This window comes from Neovison vison, chromosome 10, assembly GCF_020171115.1.
Source record: "Neovison vison isolate M4711 chromosome 10, ASM_NN_V1, whole genome shotgun sequence".
Lineage (NCBI taxonomy): Eukaryota > Metazoa > Chordata > Mammalia > Carnivora > Mustelidae > Neogale > Neogale vison.
This window is the reverse complement of record NC_058100.1, coordinates 41,206,000-41,231,231: the sequence shown is the minus strand read 5'-3', so window position 1 is coordinate 41,231,231 and position 25,232 is coordinate 41,206,000. Positions and strand designations below refer to the sequence as shown.

Below are 25,232 nucleotides of genomic sequence, written 5' to 3'. Positions count from 1 at the left end.
CATCTTCCCATAACTGGAAGAGCCAATCCTCCCCCGGTAACTTCCTACAACAAGACACACTGAAAACAGGCATGGTGTGCTTCATTTCTATTCCCAGACATCTATTCCTTCATTTCTATTCCCAGGGCCCGGCTCAAAAAAATGTTTGCCAAAGGGATGAGTACGTGGATGGCTGTGTAAGGTATGGGGTGACGCAGTCACGCTGCTTTCACTGTCGAGATACTGAAAAGACACACTGGTCCAGTGGAGAAGATGTTGAATTCGAGTCAGAAGGGTTGGGTCTCGGAAGCATTAATTGCCTAACTGGCTCTTGCTTCCCTTACTTGCCTAGCCTCATCCGTCCCCGCCACCCACACCCAGTGCGGCCTCGCCTCCAACCCCCAGTCTCCAAGTCTATAGCTGTCTCCGGACCTGAGGGCCCAGCAGCTCACCACCCACGTGGCAGCCAACACAGGCCGGGGGTCACCCCCAGCCCACCAATCCTTAAGGCCTTCAGCCTTGTCCTAAATGTCTGTGTAATCTGTCACCCTTCACCCAAGCCCTCTGCTTGCTACCCCTCAGCACTGCCCAGACCAGCGGCCCCCACTTTCCTATTTGCGGCAGCATGCGCCCCCCACCATCTGCCTGAGTCCTGTTTGCATAGAGTTTCTCCCTGCCTTGGACAGTGGAGGGATGAAGCCCACTCTGCCCATTTTCCCCCTCTTCTCCAGCTTCCAGCACACCTTTCCATGACACCCCGAGCCTCTAGGTCTCTGCTCCTCCTTCCATCTTCTTGGAAGCTCTCCGCTAAGATACCTTAGCAGGGGTGTAGATTCTGGGTGCTACAATGGACGGGTGCCCCAGAGTGTGAAAATGCTTGCTTCGATGAAGCTGCGTGGGCTTACCATGTATGTGCACCCGGTGGCTGATGTTAGGATAGATGGTACACTAGCAACGTATAGACCTTATTAGATATTTAATGAGTAGTTACTGTAATGAACACATTCACACCAATTAACCCCAAAGGCTGCTTTCATTTGTTTTCCGCTTAGACTATGACCTAGTTGGAATTTAGCAGCCCCTTAGAAGAGGTTGAAGGTTTGCAACGTTTCAATAAGTGACTTCTTGTTAATTGCCCTACTTTGGTTCCCACGACCTTTTCTGCCAAATCTTCGGCATCAACTCCTCACAGTGAAGGAATGATCTGATTTTCGTTGCAGGCCCTTGGATTTCCTCTGCCTCCCCACCTCGGAGAGGCGAACAAACCGTGACAAATTCAGAACAGAGGGGTAGAATGGGGCGAAAGGTATGAGCAATTGTGGGATAAAAGATTAGGTATTAGAACTCACTGGGGGCAACGGCGCAATCTAAAATAAAAAAGACAGAAAGAGTGTGTGGGAGAGAGGGGATGGGGGTAAGAGGCTCGAGGTAACTGAATCTGAGCAGCCGTGGTCTGGGACCTGCTGAACACTCACACTCAGGTAAGAACTTCTTCACTGAACTTCCTCACTGTTCACTGTTCACGTAAAACTTACATCGTGACCTTGTAGAAAAGTTATCGACCAAACTTCTTAATCCTAACAAATAACTAAGTAAAACACCCGTTGGCTAATTTCTGCAGAGTCCGGAAACGTGGGGTTCCCACATGCGGGGTGGTGTCCGTTTCCGCACACTCGTGCCTCAGTTTCCCCCCCATGACAACCGTCGGCGGACCTCACGGGACTGGGACAAAGCCGCACGGCACGAACACACAGGAAGCGCTAAGCGTGCTGCCGGGCAGACAGCGCGCGGCCCGCGGGCATGAGCTGTAATTATTATTTTTATGACTGAGACACAGTGATGATATTCACCGACGGCTCCTGGGGCCGAGAGCCAGGGCACCAGAGACAGACAAAGCCCGAGGCGGGGGGAAGAGCATATCATAGGGGAGTGAACCGGGAGAGGCTCAGTGGGGTCTGCTCACAGGCTGACGACGCAGAGGGCAGCCCGGGAACCTCAGGCTTCCCCCCTGCGGCTGGAGAAACGGCCCGAGCTCACGATGGCAGTGGTGGGAGTGCAAGGAAGAGACTCACTTCGCTCGGGCTCTTCCCTGCACGCGGCTGTGTTCAAGACACTCACAACGACGGGCGCCTGGGGGGCTCCGTCAGCTCAGGTCATGATCTCAGGGTCCTGGGATCGAGCCCCACATTGGGCTCCCTGCTCAGTGGGGCACCTGCTTCTCCCTCTGCCTGCTGCTCCCCCTGCCTGGGCTCTCTCTCTCTCCTGCTATCTCTATCGCTGTCTCTTGTCTCTTTCTCAAATAAATAAATAAAACCTGAAAATTTTTTAAAAAGCTACTCATCACGAGAGGACTGCCAAAACTGAGCTGCACACCCTCAGGCATAAGGGAGGGCCTCCGCCTCGGGGGTTCACCCCGTGTCCGGGCTGGGTGCGTTGTTCCGGTGGGCACATGTCACCTTTCAGCGTGCCGTGTGGCTGCCGGATGCCAGAGAACCACGCTGTGCACAAGCAGCCCGTGCGTGTTGGGTTTCGCAGAATTTCTCAGTATGCAATCTCACTTTGCAACTGTGTGTGTATGTGTGCTTGTGCGTGTGCAAAATTGCATTTAAGGCCAATGCTTAGAATTCAAAAATAAATTTTAGGGTGAACTAACCGAATCCTCAAGCAGTCTGAGGGACGGACACTCCAGGGCGGATCTCCACATTCTGTGGTCAGAATGTTCCTCAGCTAATCGGCGAATTGGGGGGCCCCCTCCACGGGGCCAGAGCAAATATCCATTTTCACTGAGATCGGTTCAAGTCCTTTTGAAAGGATATGTGTGAAGACACTGAATTTGAACATAGATCACTCTGTGAAATTAAACCCATATGATGGACAAGGAAATGGCTCTTTTCTTTTCTTTTCTTAATCTTAGGGAATTAATTTATGATGAGATTCTAAATACGGGTCCAGTCTCCCTCTTAGGAGAGCCGAAGTAGGTCTCACTAGAGGGCAGCATTGCTCACCCAGCCTTTTCTGTTTGGGGTGGTTTTTTGTTGTTGTTGTTGTTGTTTTTGCCCATTTTTGTCTCCAGCTTTGTCCCCACTGCCTCCCCACCTCCCAGAGAGAAGATGTGACACGGAAGGTTTATCTGCCCCACCATGCAGAGCAATAAAACAGGAGACCTGACTTGGAAATCCTGGTGACCCAGAACTGCCCGAAAGCCGTGTTTGTCGGGTGTGCGGTGGGTGTCCCTCCCTGGGGCGGCTGCACGTTCGCGCAATCCGAGACCTGGCCCCCTGCCCTCGGCAGGGTGGGGAGGGGCAGGGACACGTGTGCAGGAAACGGGTGTTTGAATCCCAGCTCTGGCATTTCCTAGCCGCGTGACCTTGGGCAGGTCACTTGACATTTCCGGGCTTCCGTCTGTCATCTGTAATTCCTCGGGGGCGCGGCCCGCCATTCTGCTTCCATTGGTCTCTGAGGTCTGGGTGCTTTCATGAAAAGGGAGCACGTCTCGAGCGGACTCATGGGCTGCATCCTCCCAGCCTAATCCTCGGGAACCGGGGACGGCCAGCCTTGCTAATTATGGTGGAAACGGTCACCATCGGATTGGCTCAGACGGGTCATGTAGTTCCAAAACTGGTCACAGCCTTGAATGCAGATGTGGGTTTGCTTCTCAGATGGTACCTTCTTTCTCCCCAGGGTCATCCCCAGGGCCTCAGATAAGCTGCTGAAGGGACCTATTTACTCTTTGAGGCCCCTGCTGCAGCAGTCATGCCCTAAAAGCTCTCCAAAGTCCTAAAAATGGTGACTAATGTGTGTTCTAAACACCCAGATGACTCCCTGGGAATGAGTGAGGCACATGAAATACATGACTCAGTAACCAATCCCCACAAATACCCCTATAAGATTGAGGCACGCCAATTTGTCACACTAAAGATGGCCAGCACGGCCAAATCTTAATTTGAAGGCAATTAGGTGGGTGCATCGGGTGGGGCAGGTAAGGCGGAGACTTCAATTTTCCAATTTATTGCCGATTCCAAATTCTATCATAATTGTAAAAGAAAGAATCTTATTTTATAAACAGATAAGTAAATAAAAAGAAACCACCCGTATTAACAATTGTATGTTACCGCGCATATATAAATAGCAAGAATGAGGGTCCCCAGTGGGCTCACCCAGTTCAATGTCTGCCTTCGGCTCAGGTCATGATCTTGGGGTCCTGGGTTCAAGTCCCGCAGCAGACTCCTTGCTCAGCGGGAAGTTGCTTGTCCCTCTGCCCCTCCCCCTGCTTATGCTCTTTATTTCTCAAATAAATAAAATCTTAAAAAAAAAAAAAGAATGAAAGCCCTGAGTATTCTATTTCAAAGTGTTTGTCCAGTAGGAGCCATGATCTAGCCCTGAATTACTCGGTATTTCAAATTAACTCCAAATAATGAGGATTTACTCTTTTGGGGTTAGTCTAAATGCTACCTCTTCTAGTCTGGAGGCCTATAAATGATCCAAGCCTCTATGTGGCCTCCCCCACTTCCTTATAAAGGTCTTCAAATACAAAGAAGACTGGTCCGTGGGCCTTTTAATATTTTACCAGTTGATTCCCTCCCAGAGGGAGGAGATCATTCTACTTAGGCTCTGACCTCGCGTCAGCCATGGTGCCCATATGGAAAGCTGGGGTTTGGTACAGACGGCCAATGTTGTCTGAGTCGGTGAGTACCACGTCATTCACGTGTTTGGTATCCATTGGATCTTGTTTCCTCATCTGGTTCTCATGATGGAAGAGCAGACCCTGATTCCATCCAGTCTTGAGTCTTGAACCTGAGCTGGCTGGGGGAATTGAGGGCCCCCATGCGTCAGACACAGCCCATCCTCTCACATCGTGTCCATCTCAGCCGTGCACCCGAGGGCTTGGCCGAGGAGAAAACCCGGACACATGACAGCCGGGAAGCCCGCTGCATAGAGGTCACCCCACACAGTCAGCAAGGACGCTGGGCTTTCATTTCTGGAGCGTGAGCAGCAAATTAGCGTGACCCAACGTCTAGTGCCTCGTTGTTTGAGACTTGGATAAAATCATTGATAAGTATCAACCTCAGACTTTCCCAAAAACTCTGCTGACTTTGTCATTAAAACAAGAAAAGAAAAGGTGGTGCCTGCCCTTACCCCCTTGACTAGTTCCCTGTGGCCGGTGGGTGTTGGAGCCCTTTTCCTTGACTCCATAAAGAATGCAAATACGTAGCCCGAGGAACCAGGGCCGGGGACACTGGCTCCGATGAGGGTGGATGTGGGAAGCTATTTAAAAACAGGTAACTGAAAATCCAGGGTCCCAGGGAATCTTCTGACCACAATTCTCAGCTCCGACCTCCACCCCAACGCAGCACAGGGAGAGCTGGAGGGAGAGGAAAGGCAGTCCCCGAGGCTGGGAGACAATCGTCCCCATGTCCGCCCTTTCTCACCGCCCCCTCCCCGGGGAACGGGAGGTGTAACTAAAAAATACTGTTTTCCGGGGCACAGGACCTTCTAGCCTCCTTCTGGGGCCTAGAAATACTTATGGAAAAAAGAAAAAAACAGATCATGCTCCAGTTGAACCCAAACCACCAGCTGGGTCTGAGAAAAAGGCCTGGAAGCCCTCCGGCAGGGGTCAAAGGAGGTCCCCGACGGACACTGACCCCCCCACCCCGGCAGCACCCCCGGAAGTGCTGTTCAAAATCCCACCTGTGGTTGGGACAGCGCGAATGGACTCGGAGAGTTTCATAAGCCCCGAGAAGCGGTTATTCCCACAAGCCTGCATTCGGAAATTGGCCACTCAAGCCGGTCTCCGTGAACGGTCTCTTCGCCGGCTCGCGAGGGGCTCCCCTGCAACCCCATGAGGGTGTCTCGGGCACAACTCCTCCCTGCCTCTCTTGGCTGTCCTTTTTTTAAAAGATTTTATTTATTTACTTACAGATCTATTTAGAGCGAGCGGGGAGAAGGGCAGATGGAGAAGAGAGGGAGAATCTCCAGCAAGTTCCATGCTCAAGTCGGAGCCCCATGTGGGACTCGATCCCAAGACCCTGGGATCATGACCTGAGCTGAAACCAAGAGTTGGATGGTCAACCGACGGAGCCAGGAGCTCCGGCCTCTTTTTGCTTTACCCTTTGTGTCTGCACCTTTTTTACTCTCCAAACGAAGGACAAAGGACGTGAACAGGGCTCCCTTGCTACTGACCCCTGTAACCACGGGCACCTGCTCTTTTTCCCCCAGTGACTCAGCTTGAGAGGGACATGGCAGCCCAGACCCCCAAGCCCTGGGTCTTCCACTTATCCATCCTTCTATCCATCTGTCACTTGTCTGTAGTGGGCTGCACAGTAGGCCCCCCAAGTCCACTCAGAATTCATGATCTCGGCCTTTATGTGGAATTGGGTCTTGGTAGATGCAATTAGTTAAGGATTGAGAGGAGGTTGTACTAAATTAGGGTGGGCCCGTAACCCAATGACTGGGGTCCTTATAATAAAAGAGAGACCCCAGAGGAGAAGTTGGGGGGAAGGCAGAGACTAGAGCAAAGCAGCCACAAACCAAAGGACTCCTGCAGCTACCTGGACACTGGAAGAAACAAGGGAGGGCTCCTCCCTAGAATCTTTGGAGGGAATACAACCCCACCTTGATCTGGGACTTCAAGCCTCCCAAACCATGACAGAATACGGTTTCCGTTGTTTGAAGCCACCTCATTTGTGGCAGTTTCTGATGGCAGCTTTAGGAAACTGATACACTATTGGTCTCTAATCTATCATCTGTCACCTACCACCGTCATCGTTCCCACTGTCCATGAACTATTCTTTTTTTTTTTTAAAGATTTTATTTATTTATTTGACAGAGAGAGACCAAGCAGGCAGAAAGGCAGGCAGAGAGAGAGAGAGAGGAGAGAGGAGGAAGCAGGCTCCCTGCCAAGCAGAGAGCCCGATGCAGGGACTCGATCCCAGGACCCTGAGATCAGGACCTGAGCCGAAGGCAGAAGCTTAACCCACTGAGCCACCCAGACGCCCCTGAACTATTCTTTATAGCCGGGGTTCTCGACCACCAGCAGCTCAAACCCAGGCCTGGGTGCCGTCCCCACATCTGATTCACTTGGTCTGGGGTGTGACTCAGGGACTAGTGGTTCATCAAAGCTCTCTCTTCTGTCCCTAAATCGCTCTGCCTCTGATCGTCCTGCCTCCTCCTTACAAGGACCTTTGCCGTAACATTGGACCCACCCAGATAATCCAGAGCGACCTCCCCCCAAATCCTTAATGTCATCATATCTGCCAAACCCCCCTTCCTATGTAAGGGAATATATCCACAAACTTCCTTTTCTAGGTATTAGGATGTGAACATCTTGGCGGGGGGGGAGGAGCGCATCCCGCCTATGTCACCAAGTAAGAGAGCAGTTTTGGAAATTTCCTGGTGACCTTCTGGGTGTTCGCTTCAGACCACACCCCTGCCCACATCCAAGAGACAGGATGACCTTCTCAGAATCCCACCCTGAGCTCATGGCCTTCAGAAACTCTCCATCCACGACTGAATATACAAACAGCTTCCTTTTTTGTGTGCCGTTTGTCAGAAAGCATAAAGATAAGTAATACCACTCTGACCATCTATAAATAGGCGGAAACAAAAACCTAGCATGTTTTTTAAAAAATTGTTCTGATGTCAGAATTTGCCAGATGGTGACATCTCAAGCTATTGCCCTCGGTGGGCGGAAGGAGCAAGAAATGGGCAGCCAGCGGACAGCAGGGCGAGCCCGAGCAGGGTGCTGTGCGTAGTTCAGGGCGGGTAAAGAACATGAATGAGAATCCTCTGCTCCCGACTGGCTACAGAGCTGCGCCCCCCTGGCCTGCAGGAAGAGGTTCAGCAGGAAGGAGCACCGGTCCACCTCCGCCCCCAGGCTCAGCTACGTGAGAACATGGGCTCCTGGTTTCCATGAACGCTTCAGAAGGAAAGCCTCTGAGTCCTAGGGTCCTAGCGAGCAGAAACTTGCTTTCCTCTTGCACAGGCACAGGGAAGTCCTCTGTAAAAACACCAGGACGCCTGGGTGCTTCAGTCTGTTAAGCATCTGCATGCAGCTCAGGTCATGATCTTGGGGTTCTGGGATCAAGCCCCGAGTCGGGCTCCCTGCTCAGTGGGGGAGTCTGCTTTTCCCTCTGCCTCTGCCTGCTGCTCCCCCTGCCCGCACTCTCTCTCAAATAAAAAATAAAGAAAAGAAAAGAATAGGAAGAGAGGAAGGGAGGAAGGGAGAAAGAGGTAAAGCAAGCAAGCAAGCAAGCAGACAGACCAGCCCCACATCCTCCCAAGGCTTCTGGCAAAGAGTATTATAGAGGTCTTAGGCTCAGCAGACCCTGACTCCCTTCTAGGATGGTGTCACTTTGCACTCCTCTTGCCCATGACCTAAAATGTAGATTCCAATAACGCCTGCGCTTACAAGGCATGATCTTCTAGGGATATAATAGAGGTAATCCCACATCGACTTCAGCCAGAGCTCAGTCTACCATTGTCTGACATCAATTCCAATGGATGCTTTTTGAGAAAGCAGGATAATTTTTACCAAAGACATATTCCTTTGACTCAAGGAATGCATGGCAAATACTTCATGACATTAATAATCTGTTATGGATTTACGACTCATGTATTAATCTAAGATCATCTTAAATTTTCTTGGCACGTCCTCTTTATCGGAGTGTCTTGAAATAAAATTCTTCTGTCTCTTCGAATGCACCTACATTGAGTGTGACATCAAATGTCCCCCGGATTCTTTGCACGGCATCCGAGAATTTATTGAATATCATTAAGATATTTCAGGTTAAAGATTTGCTTGATGTCAATTAACCGGTTGGTTTCCACCAAAAATCTTGGGGTCTGGATGGGTCTTTTGCCTGGAATGTTTTCCTGAACTAGGGCTGATCACGAGAAGCTCCATTACTGTTCTCCTGAGAGCAACATTTTCTCTAAGGAGAAGCCATTTTTGCATGTGTTAGTTGCTGCGAGGGACATAAGAACAAAAAGCATCCGTGTTCTCCGTGAGTCTGTAATCTAGCCAAAGGGATCCAACCAAGATTCCGGAAACTCTGAACAAAGAATGTGTTCTCTCTCATCGGTAGTCTTTTTTTCTGGCGAATGAGGGGATTTGAATAGATCACTGATGCTGGTATCCCTGCCCTATGGTTCATAAAATATTTTCCTATTTTTAACTCTGCTATCCAACCACCTAACAGGGTAGGGGTTCCATAGGTAAGGAAATAAATTAAGATGTTAAGTTACTAAGCTGAAGTTCAATGAGTGTTGGAGCCACGGACTTGATCCCTTGGTGAGAGGGTCTCCAGATTCCCACCGTGATGCCAAAGACGGTGACCGTTCTGCTGGGAATCTGTGATTCTGGACTGGAATCCAAACATTCTTTTGTTTCCGAGCGTGATGAGGGTACAATCTTTCCTGCACTTATTTACCAAAATGAAGAGAAAACAGACAAAAGCAGCTGCCGTTCAAAAAGATGAGGTGATGAAGTCATGTCTTTTTAAAGTTAAACCCCAGGTGGTCGATGGAAGGTTCTAGAATATTTTCTGCTTCCCCCATTACATATATAGACTGTGTTAACTGTCTACAAGCTCATCAAAGAAAGTCTCTCCAGGAAATACAACTGAAGGTTGCTTCTTGAAGACTGTGGGTTACAGGGGGCTGGAGGAGTTTGAGGGACCTCTGTCTGACCCATGTGAAGGATTCCCTGTCACCATTGGGAAGCCTGTCCTTGTCTCTCTCATCCTCCCTGCACTGAAATGGCAGAAGGTCAGCGTCCTCCTCTCCCTCATTTCCGCAGGCCCCGGGTCCGTGGGTGTGGAGCAGAACTGTCAGCGGCAACAAAGCCTAGATGCTTCTCTGCCCAGAGAACGGCTCTGGCACCAGTCCAGAGGGCTCTCCGCTCCGTGGGGAGGGGAGCGGGAGTGCGGGTGGGCAGGAAAAGTGAGGTCAGCTTTCAGGGCAGTCAACCGTCTCTGCTGAGCTAGCTAGACTGTGAGCTGAAGGGTATTTCCTGCAGGGAGATGTCCACAGCAGGAGACATTCAGTCTGGCCAGACCCGGGTCACGCCGCCCAGGGCACCGGGATGACACAGTCACGACTCAGGGACGCTGATTTGCAGCCAGGCACCGAACGGCTTTATCCCAGATGGATTCCCTTAGATCCCTTTATCAACCCGGGGGAAAGGCATGAATCAGTCTGTCCTGGAGTGGGAGGGGAGCCATCCAATGTACCCGGGAAAATCTCAAATGGGTGGTTCGTGGGAATCACCTCTAGACCACAGCGACCCGCCCTTGGCCGCGGGCTGGACCGCAAGCTCTTCTGTGCGCTCTCAGAGCAAGCTGGGATGCACCCCTGCCTTCACCTCCCTGGCGCATACCGAGCGGTTCACCCGCCTCATCCCCTGAGGGCCCCAGGACCCAAGGCAGGAGCCCCACCAACACCCCGCAGAGCGCCCGGGCTTGATTAGAGGCTAATACACATTTGTTACTGTCCCGGAGATTCTCTCTCATCAGAGGTGGAGGGAAGAGAGGAGAAGCAGAAAGAATCAGAGCACAGATGACAGAAATGCACCCATAATCCTTGAACCTGCGTGTAGACGGCAGCTTCATGGGCCCCGCTCCCGCCCCCCCACCCATCCTAACCTCCCCAGCACTCCGACCCTTTCACACGAGGTCGCCAGCATCCAGTCCCTCTGTCCCTGCTCATTCGTGCCGGGTGGTGGCTGGGTCTTCCCTCTAACACCGGATCTATGTTACATGGGCCCCGGGGCCCCGGGGAGGTGAAACATGAGTTGTCTGAGTAACATGAGTACGTGGCTAGCACAGCCCGGGAGGTGTGGAAAACACGACCTGGGGAGAAGAATGCGTCCGGGAGCGTTTTATTTATAGCAGCGAAAACCTAAACGCTAGTAATTGGTGCTTGGTTGTATAAATCGGGCCGTGCTCAGATAATGGATCGTATTTATATAAGGGCGTATTATGCTACCATTAAGGGTCATATTTTAGGAAACTATTTAATGGCACAGGAAAATGCACCCAGTGTATTAAGCGGAAAGCAGATGACAGAATTAAACAACATCGCCATTTCATAAATAGTGCTCCCTTAAAATACTAGGAGGACAGGCACCCACTGTTACAGAGTCTATTTCTGGGTGTGGTTGACTTTTAAAGTCTTACTTGGACTTTTCTGTATATTTTGTATGTGATTTTACAGTAACCTTCTGACTTTTTGTAGTTTCCAAAATAAAGTATTTAAAATCTTAAGCAGAGAAGGCATGTGATTCAGCAATGGAAGGGGGCAAGGGAATTCAGGTCCTGGACAGTTATGTTCCAGCATTGGACTGGGAAGCCCTGTCGGGGTGCTGTTGGCCCATCGCCAGATTTATGCCACAGCCCAGAACATTCCAGCCAAAAGGAAAGGGGCAGGTAAGCCCCTGGAGGTCAGGATAGGAGTGGTTTTCTTTGGTATGCCTGAAAAGGAGCCAGTTCTGGGGAAGAGGCTGATAGAAGACTGCTCTGGGATATGGTGGTAAAGTCGGGAGCGGCTGAGGGAGGGAAACCGCTCCCCAAAGCAGGGGCAAGCTGGTGCTGGCTCTCTTACCGACTACAGGGCCGCAGGTACCTCGATTTCCCTGTCCACAAAAAGAAGATGCTACATCTGTCCTTCCCACTCACGGTCCTACTGTGAGGTTACAGAAAATGACGGGTACGCTGCATTTCGTAAGCTCCAAAGCACCCACCTGGTAATGAACGTGGGCAACCCAAGAATGCTAACTTCTCAAGACACCGATCCAGGCTGCCCACATTCCTTCACAGATCAAGAGTAGCCAACTATGCTCTAGAAAAGTCACCAGGAGTTGGATCATCAGCCGCATTTACCTACCTTTATGTTTCCCCATATCGTTGCCACTTGTAACAAAAACCATGTCGTGTTTGCTCAACTTGCTTCCCTTCTGTCAAGGACACATGGACAGACTGGCTTTCCCACCCTCCCCAGTGGGAAAGGGGGGCCGAACCCCTGGACTCCAGCTATAGGAATGCAGCTGGAAATGCCCTGTGCCCCTGCCAGACTGGGCTCCCCTCTCCACTCCCATGTCCCCCTGTGAGATTCTCCACAATCTCTCTGCTTCCCTCATTTCTTGGCCATTTGCAAGAACTGGTGGCAGACTCTGGAAAATAGCGACACGGAGAGGAGCAGAAGGCCATGCAGCAAACACCCAGTATGGCAGGAACATGTGTAAGAAATACCCTGAGATCATCTGTTCCACCCCAGCTAGCCTTCCTGACTAGCACAGTCCATGACCATGGCCACCTCTCCATGCCACAGCAACCCTCAATGCTTTCCGCGGCTTCCCACATACCCAGTGCAGGGGACACAGACACATATGGTAAACCCAACCCTTATCCAACAGAAAACTCACCCAAGAGAAATCAAGACAATTTTTTTTTTTAAGATTCCTTGGCAGATTTAGGACCTGCTCTCTTATTTCTTTAGGGAAACTTGGGACTCTATGGTCATTTCAATAACCGCAAAGAGATAATAAGAAAATGGGAAGACACTTTTGGTAATGTCATCCCAACCATATTTCAAGTGAGTTGCAAAGAGAAAAGGGTTCTGGTCCATCAAAGCGAAAGAGGTTAGGAAGGGAGTCCACACCTCTTCTGGAAGGTCCAGACAGTTGAAGCAGAGAGCTAGAGGGATCACTGGTCCCTCAGATATTTTCTCTTTATTTAGCTATGTCCAACGAGGTCACCTGGGGACATTAGGCTCTGAGTTGGGAAGTTCCCAGAAGGAAAAGGACAAAGGCAGGAAGTGCTGCCATGTTTCTGTTTTGACTCCAACCCAACTTACTCTAATTTGTTCAGAGGCCACTTACCTGGTATGGGTACAGGGTGACCCCGTTGGTCCTCGACAGGGACCAGGTGCCATCCAGGTACTGGTGAGCCTGAATGGCCACTGAGTTGAGGATGTTCCCATTGCTGGGACTGGTGGCCATCTGGAGGCTGACTTTGGCCTGGTGGGTTGGGGACCCACTCTTCTTCTCGGCCCCATTGCTGACCCCAAGGCTGTTGGGTTTGCTGCTATGCTTGTTGTTGACAAAGGCTGTGTAGTTGGAGGAGGCATAGGGGGCAGGCACAAAGGCCCACTCTCTGGGCTGCTGGAGCCCACCCACGTGCCGGGGTCCCACCAGGGTGGGCATGTTGGAGAGCGGCGGGGGAGAGCCAGGGGAGCCATCATAATGCTCGCTGCCCGCTGCCTGCTCCAAGGTCAGCACCATCTGGATGGCCTCCTGCTTCAACTGGTTCAGGTGCGTAGCACAAACGTCACAGCGATTGTCCTTGTCATTCCAAGCCTTCCGGATGGTGTTGGGGACTTGGAGCTTGTCGTGAATCACAGCCGAGAAAGCAGGGTCCTAGAGAACACACAAGAGAAAAAAACAGGAGAACCTATCACTCAAGGCTGGGAAGCGCAATTCACACAAGAGCAAGGCCCTAGATGAAGTCAGAGTTGGACTGTCTGGTAGACAGCCAACAGAAACGAACAGCCAGACTGCCAGGACAGCCTCTGGTGGACAAACACAGGTGACAGATATAAGATCGTGATGTGTAGACATTAAGGAAAAACTTTTAAAAACGATCTCTAAGCCTCCTCCTCACCAGGATGGTCAAATAAGAACATACTGGATTCTTCTTCTTGCGTCCGCTAAGGAATTACAGCCGTACCTGTCCCTCCCCAAGGTGTTCACTAAGAAGACACAAATGTTTTTGCAGGTGTGAGTGGGGAGTGCAGTTGTTCTGGACCAAAGCATGGGGTCCCTGGTTCCCTGTGACGCATGGAACACTGGAAATTGATGGAGATCCTATTCTAAGAAAGCCTTGGCCTCATTAGTACTGTGTGCTAAGTGCCACTGGAAGAAAACCAAACGGAACAGATTCTGGACCAGAGACCCCGTAGCCTCGCAAGCCTGAAGATTCACTGATTACCATTTGCTCATGGCAAGCTTAGATACATGGAGTCTGATACCCGGACCGACTCAAAGAAAATTGTCTCCTTGGAAATCAGTCCAAGATACTGTTCCCCATAAACTTCATCTACAACAACAATTCAAATTCTTTAGTTCAGAAACCCTCATCTAAGAGAAATCAGAAACTGAACCGAAGGAGGACGATTTCTTTCCTTTCCTTTACGTGATTTTCACGGGACAACAGGACTTTGCAGAGAAACAAGCCCCAGGAGGATCAACTGGTTACCAGAATACTCGGATATTCTAGTTCCAGCTCTGCTATTAATTAGCTGTGTGACCTTGGGACAAGCTACGTAGCCTCACTGAGACCATCACCCGTCACACGAGGCCATGGCCTGTCCTTGGAAGGTCCTTCCAGCTCTGTGACCCTAGTTGTGGAGGAATTGGGACAAGAGAGTAGTTCTGTGTATTACAGGGACAGAGCCGTATGCCACCTCGGAGGCCTGATCAACCTTCTGAGAGGCAAATAATGGAGGAGACTCATCTCTAGGTTTGTTTTCCTCTAGGGCATTAGAAGGAAACCTGCTCTTCTGAAACCTACTGTCAGCGTTTATGGGGTGGCCGGGGTTGGCTGGAAGATCCGCAGTGGGAGGGCTGTTCGCAATTAGGATCCGTCTTGATTACAGGCCGCAGCATTTTGTTTTGCCTGTTTAACTACCCTGAAGAGCTCCTCAGTGTGCCCTGATTAATTGATTAATAAATCAAGAGGTCTCTTCACACAGCAGCAACAAGGAGTGGCTTGCGGGACAGAAACTCAAGACAGCCGGATAAAATGATGGGAAAGAATAGGAGGTCAAGGTTGATCAAGTCTGGTTGAGCAAGTGATGCGAACCGTATGAGACCTGTCTTGTGGTGTCCTTCTCGCTGACAGCTGCTTTGCCCAGAGTCACAGTGCAACTCAGAGCGTGTGGCATCCAAACGGGCCCCTCGCGGACCACGTTCGAGCACACCGTCACTTCTGTTTTCAGATAAGGAAACTGAGCTCCAGAAGGGTTAAAAGCATGAACAACACCCAGACTTCTCGACCATTAGCTCGTGAAGAGTCATATTCATCCCTGGACTCATATTTTTTTGCACATAAAGTTTTCACCTTGTCGATCTAGGAAATGTTCATTTATTCAAAAGAAATTTATTTGAGCCTCCATATGCCAAGTTAGAGTTTCCTGCTTTTTCTTTTTGTAAGACTGTATTTACTTATTTGAGAGACAGAGAGAGAGAGAGCATAGGCAGGCCAAGGGGCACAGGGAGAGGGAAAAGCAAGCTCCCCGCTGAGCAGGGAATCCAATGTGGGGCTCGATCCCAGGACCCCAAGATCATGACCCAAGCGGAAGGCAGATGATCAGCTGACTGAGCCCCCCAGATGCCCCCATGTCTCTTTGTTTTCATATAATACTACATAACAAGAATTTTCCCTTATAGATAAATGTCATTTGAAAATGTGATTTTTAACAACGGCACCGTATTTCAGCCTTTAGCTGTTTCAAAGGTCAATTACTTATTCCCACATTCTACGTCATTTTCAACTTGGACTTTTAAGGGTTCTACACCCAAAACATTCTCCCTCTCAGAAATAACAGAAATTATTTGCCCTCCACATCCCTCATGACTTCAAGAAAACACCGAGGATCCTGGTCATGTTTAGAAGGAGGGTTAGGGGAAAGTGAAGGTCATGTTCAGACCTGCCTCTTCCCCCCATCCGTGATTGCTGGAAAGGAACACAGAAAATCCAGTAAGATGGTTTTCTGACCACTTTATGGCTCCTTTACTTTTCCAAGGGCATTTTGGGGAAAGGATCATCCCGCCACATCCCCTAAGCATCTCTTAGACAAGTGACCCTCCTCAGGTTGGCTCTCCTACCCCTCCATCTTCTAACAGACTGTTCTAAGAAATTACAACAAACTCTCTCTTCCCCAGGAAATGGCATCCGAGCCCATGGCTTCAAGAGCAATCGATACCCCAGTGACTATGAATTCTGTCTCCCTGTCCTCGCTGGGCTTTCTCCAGAATTCTGAGCCTTATATCTCACGCCTTCCTGGAAAACGTCTCCCAGAGAAATACTCTTCACACTGACAAATCAAAATTAATTTTATTTACCCCAAAACCTATTTGTATCCCAACAGTTACCATCAAAGTTTAAATAGTACCCTTATCCCTTCTGGCGTCCCAGCTGGAAATCTAGAACCTTCCTCCTCTCCTCCTTTCCCTGCCGGTCCAGGGGCCAAAGGCAGATGGTACCTTCTAAAAGCCCGTGCCTGTCCTTCCACTCCATCCCGCTGCCATAATAAAGCTGTTAGCACTTCTCACATCACTGTGGTCTCCCCGATTCTAACCTTGACCTTGAAACTGCCCCCCAAAAAAAATTTTATTAAAAGGCAGCTCTAGTGGTATCTGCTTTCCTATACTTACACTCTAGAAGCGACCTCACGTCTGTGGTTTCTGTTTGTAGGACTCTCTCTACTAGACCGTCATCAGCTCCTTGAGAGGAAATAATCTTTCTTTCCATCTTTAATTCACACCCCCCCAAGGTAGGGCTGGAAAAGTATTTGTGAAATAAATCAGTGAATGAAAATAACTCAAGCAAGGCAGAAACAGCCAAGTAACAAAGTTGGTCTGGGCCCACCTTTCGTTTATTTTGTCTAAGTGAGCTACTCACCTATTAGACAATTCTTCCAGACCCAATGTTTAATTAGATTTTTCCAACCGTATTGGTTCTACCTGGTTCAAAAGCCTTGTGTGTGTCCACCATGATCCAGATGCCCTCCTTTGACCTGACTCTTCCTTCAACTATTAGACTATATCCTCCATTCTCTTGCCTCAATACACAATCTCTCACTCTTTTTCCTAAGTTGCCAGAAAAGTAATGTTTATATGCAAAGATTTTGGGGTTTTGTTTGTTTTACCATCGGGCCAGCTCATCAACAGAAAAACAGGGAAAACCTACATAAAGGAGTAGCCCAGATCAGCAGGACACCCCAGGGCAGCAGGGCTGGACCCCCAGCAAGCACATGGCACGCTTATTGTCCAAGAGTGGGGCCAGGCGGGGGGAGGGGGGGTAGGCTGGCTTTCCGCACATGAGGCGGGGCTGCTCCCGAGAGCACAGACCAAACATGGACCCGGAGCAAGGACGCAGGAATTACTACCCAAGCAGACCATGTGCTAAGGATCCTCATCGCTTTCTGCCCCATTTCATCCTCTGCTCCGCCATAAATGCTAACGCCACTTTCGAGGACAGGGGTATGGATTTTTTCCATGTAATTTTAGCCAGAAGTGTACTTTGATGGTGTTCTTCCGAAGCCTCTGGGTCTGGGAGGGAGGCAAGGGCTGGAGTCAGTGTCTAACATGTGTCATACAAATTCCCGTTGTTGTTTGCTCCTGGTTTCTTTTTCCAGAGGGCCCTCGTGACAAGCTTGTGCAGATTTAAGCTGTACTTCAAAGGCAGTTTCTTTCCACTTTGTTCTTAAAACTTTCTTCCTCCGTAAACGCTGTCCCAGGAGGCCCAGGATGGCGGGTAGGACTCTGAGAACTGCAGGCAGCTTCCCAGAAGATCAATGGATTTTACCTTCACACTCCTCAGAATCTTTCCAGCAAGAGGTTGTGGTCCCACCCCCCTTCCCAACACATTCCTCATCAGTGTTCTTTCTTTCTCAAGAATCTGTGCTCTTCACAGCGGGTCTGTCCCCAAAGGCAGGTACCCATGTTAATGATCCTTTTTTTTTTTTTTTTTTTTTGCCCACACCTTGGTAATTTCAGAAGGAGAAACAGCAAGATAATCTGACCACATCCTAATTAGCCAGGGGCAGAAAGGAGAATTTAAATATCTAAAATCTAAGGATGTACCCCAAATGCCAACTAGTGGGTGTAACTTCTTTCTCAGGGTGATGTGGTCCCCCTGTGCGCACCAGCCCCCCAACCTGCTCACCTCACTTTCCATCCACCAACTTCATGCATCCGGGCCTGATGACCCACAGTCCTTCCCAAGGGAGACTCCACTGGCCCAGCCCTCTTGTTGGATCTGCCTGGAGCAAGTGACCAGCCGCTAAACATCACGTTCTCTACTCCTGTTGATCACAGAGTCCCCCAGACCCCCAAAGAGGGCATCAGACTACCCTCGAGGGAAGGCTTCCAGGGAAATCAGACTGTGACAAGTGATGACATCTCACTGCCCTGGGTGGTGGAGAGTGACCCCCTTCGCGGGGGCTGCTGTTCTAACGTCATGCAAGCTGAAGAGGGTCCGAATGGTCCCCTGTGTTTGGCACAAGGACACAAGGCTTGTTCTGCAAAGTTAGGGGCTTGCGAGAGGGAGGGAGGCAGAGGGGTGTGGAAGAGAGCTCACAGGGAGTGCGATCATTAGACATCCTTCCAGGTGAGGCCTGAAAGCCAAAACCAAAACGACAACCACAGCAGGGACAGAGGCTAGCCCTGACCTCTCGGGCAGCCAGCATACGGCTTCATTACCGTGAAACCTTCCTCCGGCCCCTGGGGCCGTCTGAACACAAGGCTTGTCATCTCCCTTCCTCTTCTGCTTTGTGAGCCACCGGCACTCCACGCGGTAATGACGATCACACGCGGACACGGATCCTAGCATGTGAGCAAGCATGAACGTGAAGGCATGCTGGTAACGAGCTCAAAGAGACCAAAAAAAAAAAAAAAAAAAAAAAAACCCGCAAGGGAAGAAACGTTAAGTGTCAGACCAAAGCTGCTCTACATAAGAAACAAGATTAACCTGGGATGTAGTGGCTGGGCCCGGCCGACGCAGTCCGGCTCAGCATTAGGGCAGGGAGATGCAGGGGCGGGCGGCGGCTTGGGTGGAAACGACTGCGGTCCCCAGGGGAGGCTGTTGGGTGCCGGGATGCAATTCACACGGCTGCCTGCAGCAACTGCAGAAAAGCATTGCAGCTCGTAAGACCCTTCTGCTTCAAAACAAAAGGGAGCTTTTAAATGAGAACTTAATACGATTAACAATCAACAAGTCAGGAAATGACAGATGCTGGCGAGGATGCGGAGAAAGGGGAACCCTCCTACACTGTTGGTGGGAATGCAAGCTGGTGCAACCACTGTGGAAAACAGCATGGAGGTTCCTCAAAATGTTGAAAATAGAACTGCCCTATGACCCAGCAATTGCACTACTGGGAATTTACCCTAAAGATACAAACGTAGTGATCCAAAGGGGCACGTGCACCCGAATGTTTATAGCAGCAATGTCCACAATAGCCAAACTATGGAAAGAACCTAGATGTCCATCAACAGATGAATGGATCAAGAAGATGTGGTATATATACACAATGGAATACTACGCAGCCATCAAAAGAAACGAAATCTTGCCATTTGCGACAACATGGATGGAACTAGAGAGTATCATGCTTAGCGAAATAAGTCAAGCGGAGAAAGACAACTATCATATGATCTCCCTTATATGAGGGAGTGGTGATGCAACATGGGGGCTTAAGTGGGTAGGAGAAGAATCCATGAAACAAGATGGGATAGGGAGGGAGACAAACCATAAGTGACTCTTAATCTCACGAAACAAACTGTGGGTTGCTGGGGGGAGGGGGGTTGGGAGAAGGGGGGAAGGTTATGGACATTGGGGAGGGTATGTGCTTTTGGGTAAATTGGAAGGGGAGATGAACCATGAGAGACTATGGACTCTGAAAAACAGTCTGAGGGGTTTGAAGTGGCGGGGGGGGTGGGAGGTTGGGGTACCAGGTGGTGGGTATTATAGAGGCACAGCTTGCATGGAGCACTGGGTGTGGTGAAAAAATAATGAATACTGTTTTTCTGAAAATAAATAAATTGGAAAAAAAAAAAAAGAAGAAGAGTTCACGGGTTGCTTGAAAGAATAGGTGTGGTGTCTCCATTAAGACCACAGCCTTTTTTAATCCCCGTGCCTCATCTTCTGTGACTCAGTGGAATGGACAGGGTTTGTCCGTGCTCTTGGAAACGTTCCCTTACAAGCATGCAAGGTTTGGGCCCCTGTTTTACCATTTCAGAGCTATGAAAAAACCCTCCCAATCTTCAGTCTCCCTAAATGTAAAAACGGGAACTGAGAATTGTCCCTGTTTTATTGAGCAAGGATTAGTTGCAGTCATATGTGTGAAATGTGGGGTACACAGTCCCGGTCCTTGGAAAATGTGAAGTGAAGGCAGTAATTATTATTTTGTTTTTAGATTTTTATCTATTTACTCATCAGAGAGAGAGAGAGAGAGAGAGAGAGAGCACAAGCAGGAAGAGTGGCAGAGGGAGAAGCAGACTCCTCACTGAGCAGAGAGCCTGATGCGGGACTCGATTCCAGGACCCCGGGATCATGACCTGAACTAAAGGCAGGGGCCTCACCAACTGAGCCACCCAAGTAGTCATTAGCGTCAGTGTCCTACTTCTCAGTATCTAATACCACACGTCGCATTTATGAATTTAGTCCTTCAGGTGATGATGATGATGGCAATATGGTGACAATGATCTCGGGGCTTCCTTTCACCAAGGAGGATTTAGCAAACACCTTTGGAATTAAGAGCTGAGGACATGACAAAGATGAGGACATACGGTCTTCAGTTAGCATCTTTCACATTCGCGAAAGTCGAGGTCCTCTTAAAAGGAACCAAAGTAAGAAGGGGTCTGTGGAATTCTTGAGCACAGAGCATACTGGTGCTTCCCAGCCTTCTTCTCTGGGCTGGGAGGTGAAACAATCTGACAATGGAACCGACGATACAATGTTGCTCCACTGAGAAGAACTCCTCACCTCTTCCCCCGGAGGGCGGCAGTGCCCCTGAAGGTACTCTGCGGAATGTTCAAGTAGAATCCAAGACTAGTGTCTCCACCTCAACCCAGGAGGCAGAGAAAGAGGAAGATGGTTTTGCCTTAGTCTAACTACCTCCGAACCTGAAAATCTGGTCCTCCAGGCTACCCCGGGGTCCTGGGGAAGAGGATCTGTTCACAAACAGTTCAAGGCCTTAGGACGGAGTGTAGATGCTCACTGAATACTTACCTACATTTTGCCCAGAGCTACAAGGTTCTCGTTCAACCTAACACAAAATGAAAGCCCAGGACTCCACAGATACGAAGCACTGATGAAGGCTTCATGCATGTGTGGTGCACTTGAATTCTACCTTTGAACTCTTGAAGTCCATTTGCATTAGATGTATTTGTCATGTGTGGGCTACAACATACCATCCAGAGGCACTGGATTTTTTTTTTCAATCTCTAAGTAGTTGTGTTAGTTTAATGCTCTTAAGGATTCTGTTAATTACCTAATTATGAAATTGCCTGATGTTTCTTTTTCCTTTAATGGACTTTGGATGCGAGAAATGCTGCAGAAATGTACTTGGTGATGCTTTTTGGACTCACTACAGAAAAATAAAGTACCTACAATTTGAGATTGGTGTTGTTCTTAAAAGACGGAATTTCAACAAACAGCTCCCACCATACTCTACAACATGCTTAAATATCTCTGCTGGTCCCCCTGGGTCCTAACCCTTGTGATGCCTGTGTTTCCAGCCCCGAGTAATCTGCTTCAAGTTGTCTTGTCAGACACCTGTCTCGGGGATCCCCATGTGACCCTCCTGCATACTCAGGGCAGGCGTATTTCTGTCCAGAGAAGCCCTTGCATTTCCCTGCCTCTGGGCCTTTGCTCCAGCCCCTGCCCTCATGATAACACCCAGCCTGCCTTGTAAATATGAGAAAACTTGTGGGGGGATGGAGATGTCCACGATGTGGCAGTGGTCCCGTGGTCTATATATGTGGCCAAGTGCATCAAATTGCACACTTTAGATGTGTATGGTTTACTGAAAGCCAATTATATCCCCATAAAGCTAAAACAAACAAAACAAAAAAACCCTGTTTGTCCAGTGTAAGACCCAACTTGGGCATGAAACCTGACCCTCAGAAGGGATGTCTTCTCCCTGCTGACCTCCAACGCACTTCTCCGATCTGAGTTACCCAAATCACTTGGCGGACACTTCCTTGTTACTTAGCGCTGGACGTGTTCTATCTCCATAATCATGGCAAATTCCAAGGGCGCAGAAAGCATGCCATGATTTTAATAGTAATGGTAAGTTCTACTCTTGCCCCTGGAGTCTCCTCGAGACAGCAGCCAGGGGGACCCGCTAAAGTCTTAAATCCGGTGTTGACATTCCTTGACTACAGGCCTCCCTGGCCTGCCCGACTCCCCTCAGAGCCAAGTCACAGTCTGTGCACCCGGCCTGCACGACCTGGCCTCCTGTCCCTTCCCCAAGCTGCAACTCGCAGATCCCGGGACCTCGCTTAGATCCTGTGGATCCTGTGTGAGGATCTCGGGGGTTCTGGAATCTGCATTTTAGCAAGGCTTCCGGGTGACTCTGGGGGACGCTTTCATGAACAGATGGGAAGGGAGACGGAATGAGGGGAAGCAGAGGAACAGGCGGATAGGGACATCCGTCCGTCCCTTTCAAGCACCCCACCCTCGCTGTGGCCTTCAGGCAGGAGCTCTCCACTCCACCTTACGAACTGCGGAAAACTTGGTGCTGGGGACCGCTGCTTTTTCTACACAATAATCCAAGACAATGATAAATGGCTCATGGGACAGAGCCCCGAGACTATGGGCACACAGCAAAATTCTCTCCCCAACTCCAGGGGCTCTCAACCCCTGGAGGACATCTGCAAAGACCAAAGATGGTCATCATGGTCCCAGCTGGGAGGAGGCTAGTGGGAAAAGGCCAAGGATGATGGTAAAAACCAGCATATCTGGGAAAAGACTCACATACCCAGAATGGCCCAGTCTCCGGGGCAGCTGTGCCGAGGCTGAGGGCGGGGCCTGCTCCCTCTCCCGACTGTCCTGGGAATGGATGTAGGACAAAGAGGCGGGCGCTCTAATCCAGAAGCAAATCCGGCTTCTGTCCCACACTCACTGGGGTGTGGAGTCCCCAAAATCTCAAAAGCACGGTCTTGTCACGCAGTGACCGCTCGGTCGTGGCTGACCGTCACGGCGGGCCGTGGATGCTGCCACGGGTGGGCACAGACCCCCGCGCGCCGGTGGAGAGCAGGCCCCAGCCCCCCGCCGCCCTTCTATGGGGGTACACACGCCACTGCCCCCTTCTGCTGCTGACAGGACCACCAGCCATTCACGGGAGCGTGGTGGGAAGGGCTGATGGGGGATCCATGTCCTGTGCCCGTGAAACCGTCCATCTGCTTCGCGGCATCAGCGGCTGCTCACGGAGCCTGAGGTCGACAGCCTGACCACCCGGCCCGGGCTGCCGCAGGCACTGCCACGGCTGCTCTCACTCTGAAATGGCCTCAGGCCTCTGCCCAGATTTCATATCATCGTAAGTTTGCAGCTTCCCTCTGGGACAGCGAAAACCAACACTGCGATGAGAAACCCATCTCAAAGATGTAATTTGATGCAATTATAGAGAAGACCGGAGATTTCACTGTCCCTGCAGAACCCACATGGATGTGGCACAGACCACGTGCCAGGCTCGGAGCTGGCTAGGTTTTGCTGGGAGGAGACACCAAGGCTTTGGCCCCATGTGCCCCCGGCTGCAGTAGACCCTTCAAGGCCGGGGCCCAAGTGGCACATGGTTGTTTCCACCCTTAGTACACATAGATGACAGAACATGCCTCTGGGCAGAGGACACGCCGGTCACAGGCTGGCCGGCCTACCCCAAGACCCAGTTGTGGGGTATCAGCTTGGGGGTCCAGGGTGTCTCCATCCCTCTGCAGGCAGCCGCTTGCTTATCTGGGGTGGGCTGGATCCGTCCAGGATCACCAACAATCCGTCTTACCCTTCTTCCTTCCCTACGGATGGCTACTGGAAGTTCACGGAGCTGAGCAAAGCGTCCCGGAAACAGCCTTGAGCACGGCAGGTGGCCGGGACCATGGACAAGAGGGGCAGGAAGCCCTCATCAGGGGCTTCCCCCACATGTCCATCCCTCCGGAGACGCCACTGCTACAAGCTGACAGTCAGAGACGCCGTCCCCTCCCCCAGTTCAGACGCCGGACCGGGGTGACCGGGAGGGTGGGGGGGCGGGTGTGTGCCCCATCAGTCGGCCCAGCACACGGGAGCCTCGACTTCAACAGCTCTCCGGCTACAGTGCTCACTGACCTTCGCATTTTTATTTTCTTTTGATCTTTGAATTTTTAAAGAAGCCTTTTTAATTCAGAAGCCCCATAAAAGACAGATTTGAATTAGTCACTTCATGTATGTTACCCACCCGCGTAGACAAATCATCTAGGAAACTGAGAACGTGAGTCCACCGCCCAGACCTCTGGTGTGGTCATCCCAACGAGAACGCGGACGCCTCCGCGGGGAGGGCAGAGCCAAGACTGGAGGAAAGCAGCCGCAGTAGCAAAGGGGCCACAGTCCCCTCCCCACACCACACACACCGCACTGCACACACACCTACCACACACACACATCACGTACACACTCACATCACAGGCGCTCACATGCACACACCACACCACCATCCATGAACACACACACACATCACACCACACACCACACACTTACATCACACACACACACCACACACATACACATTCATACAAACTCACAACCATACCATACACTCCCATGCTCACACACACCACACACACTCATACTGATAGCCCACTACGTACATACGCTACCACATATGCACTCACACACACTATATACACACACACCACCATGCACGCACACATACACACACCACACCACACACAACCATGCACCCATACCACACACACACCACACGCACATACTACGTACACACACCACACACACCCCCACACACCGGACATACACATTCACACACCAAACACCACACATATACTCACACACTACACTACACACAACACACATACACACACATGCTCACAAGTCCGTCTCTCCTGGAGGAAGTGAGTGACACGACTATGGGGGATGTGGAGCAGGGAAAGCAGCCCAGAGGAGACGGACAGGAAGTGAGAGTTCCAGGAGGGGGAAGAAGACCCCGCCCCCTCCTCCCACCGGCCTCCCCGGGACCCACCAGAAGGTTGCAGGCCAGTGCACTCAGCCATCTGTGTGCTCCAACAGCGGGATAAGCCTGCAAAACTGCACCCACGTATGCCCTAGGTAACTTGAAAGGGGAAGGGGCAACAGGAGAACCAGATCAGAGGACTCACTGAAAAACAGATTTTAACTTTGATTTTGGGTACAGATTCCAATAAAATTTGAGCACTTTTTAAGAAACACGGCATGGACTGGATTCAGACCTTCCACGCTGATAGAGAGCTAGAAGAA

At 50.4% G+C, this 25,232-nt stretch overlaps 1 protein-coding gene across 1 annotated transcript in view; it reads right to left on the bottom strand.

Moving 5' to 3' along the window:
• KIF26B (kinesin family member 26B) overlaps positions 1-25,232 on the bottom strand; it is a 416,715-nt gene that overhangs the window by 239,038 nt on the left and 152,445 nt on the right. The window contains exon 3 of the mRNA XM_044267071.1: positions 12,854-13,390. Coding sequence (XP_044123006.1) covers positions 12,854-13,390 — 537 coding nt within the window. The remainder of the gene's footprint in view (positions 1-12,853; positions 13,391-25,232) is intronic.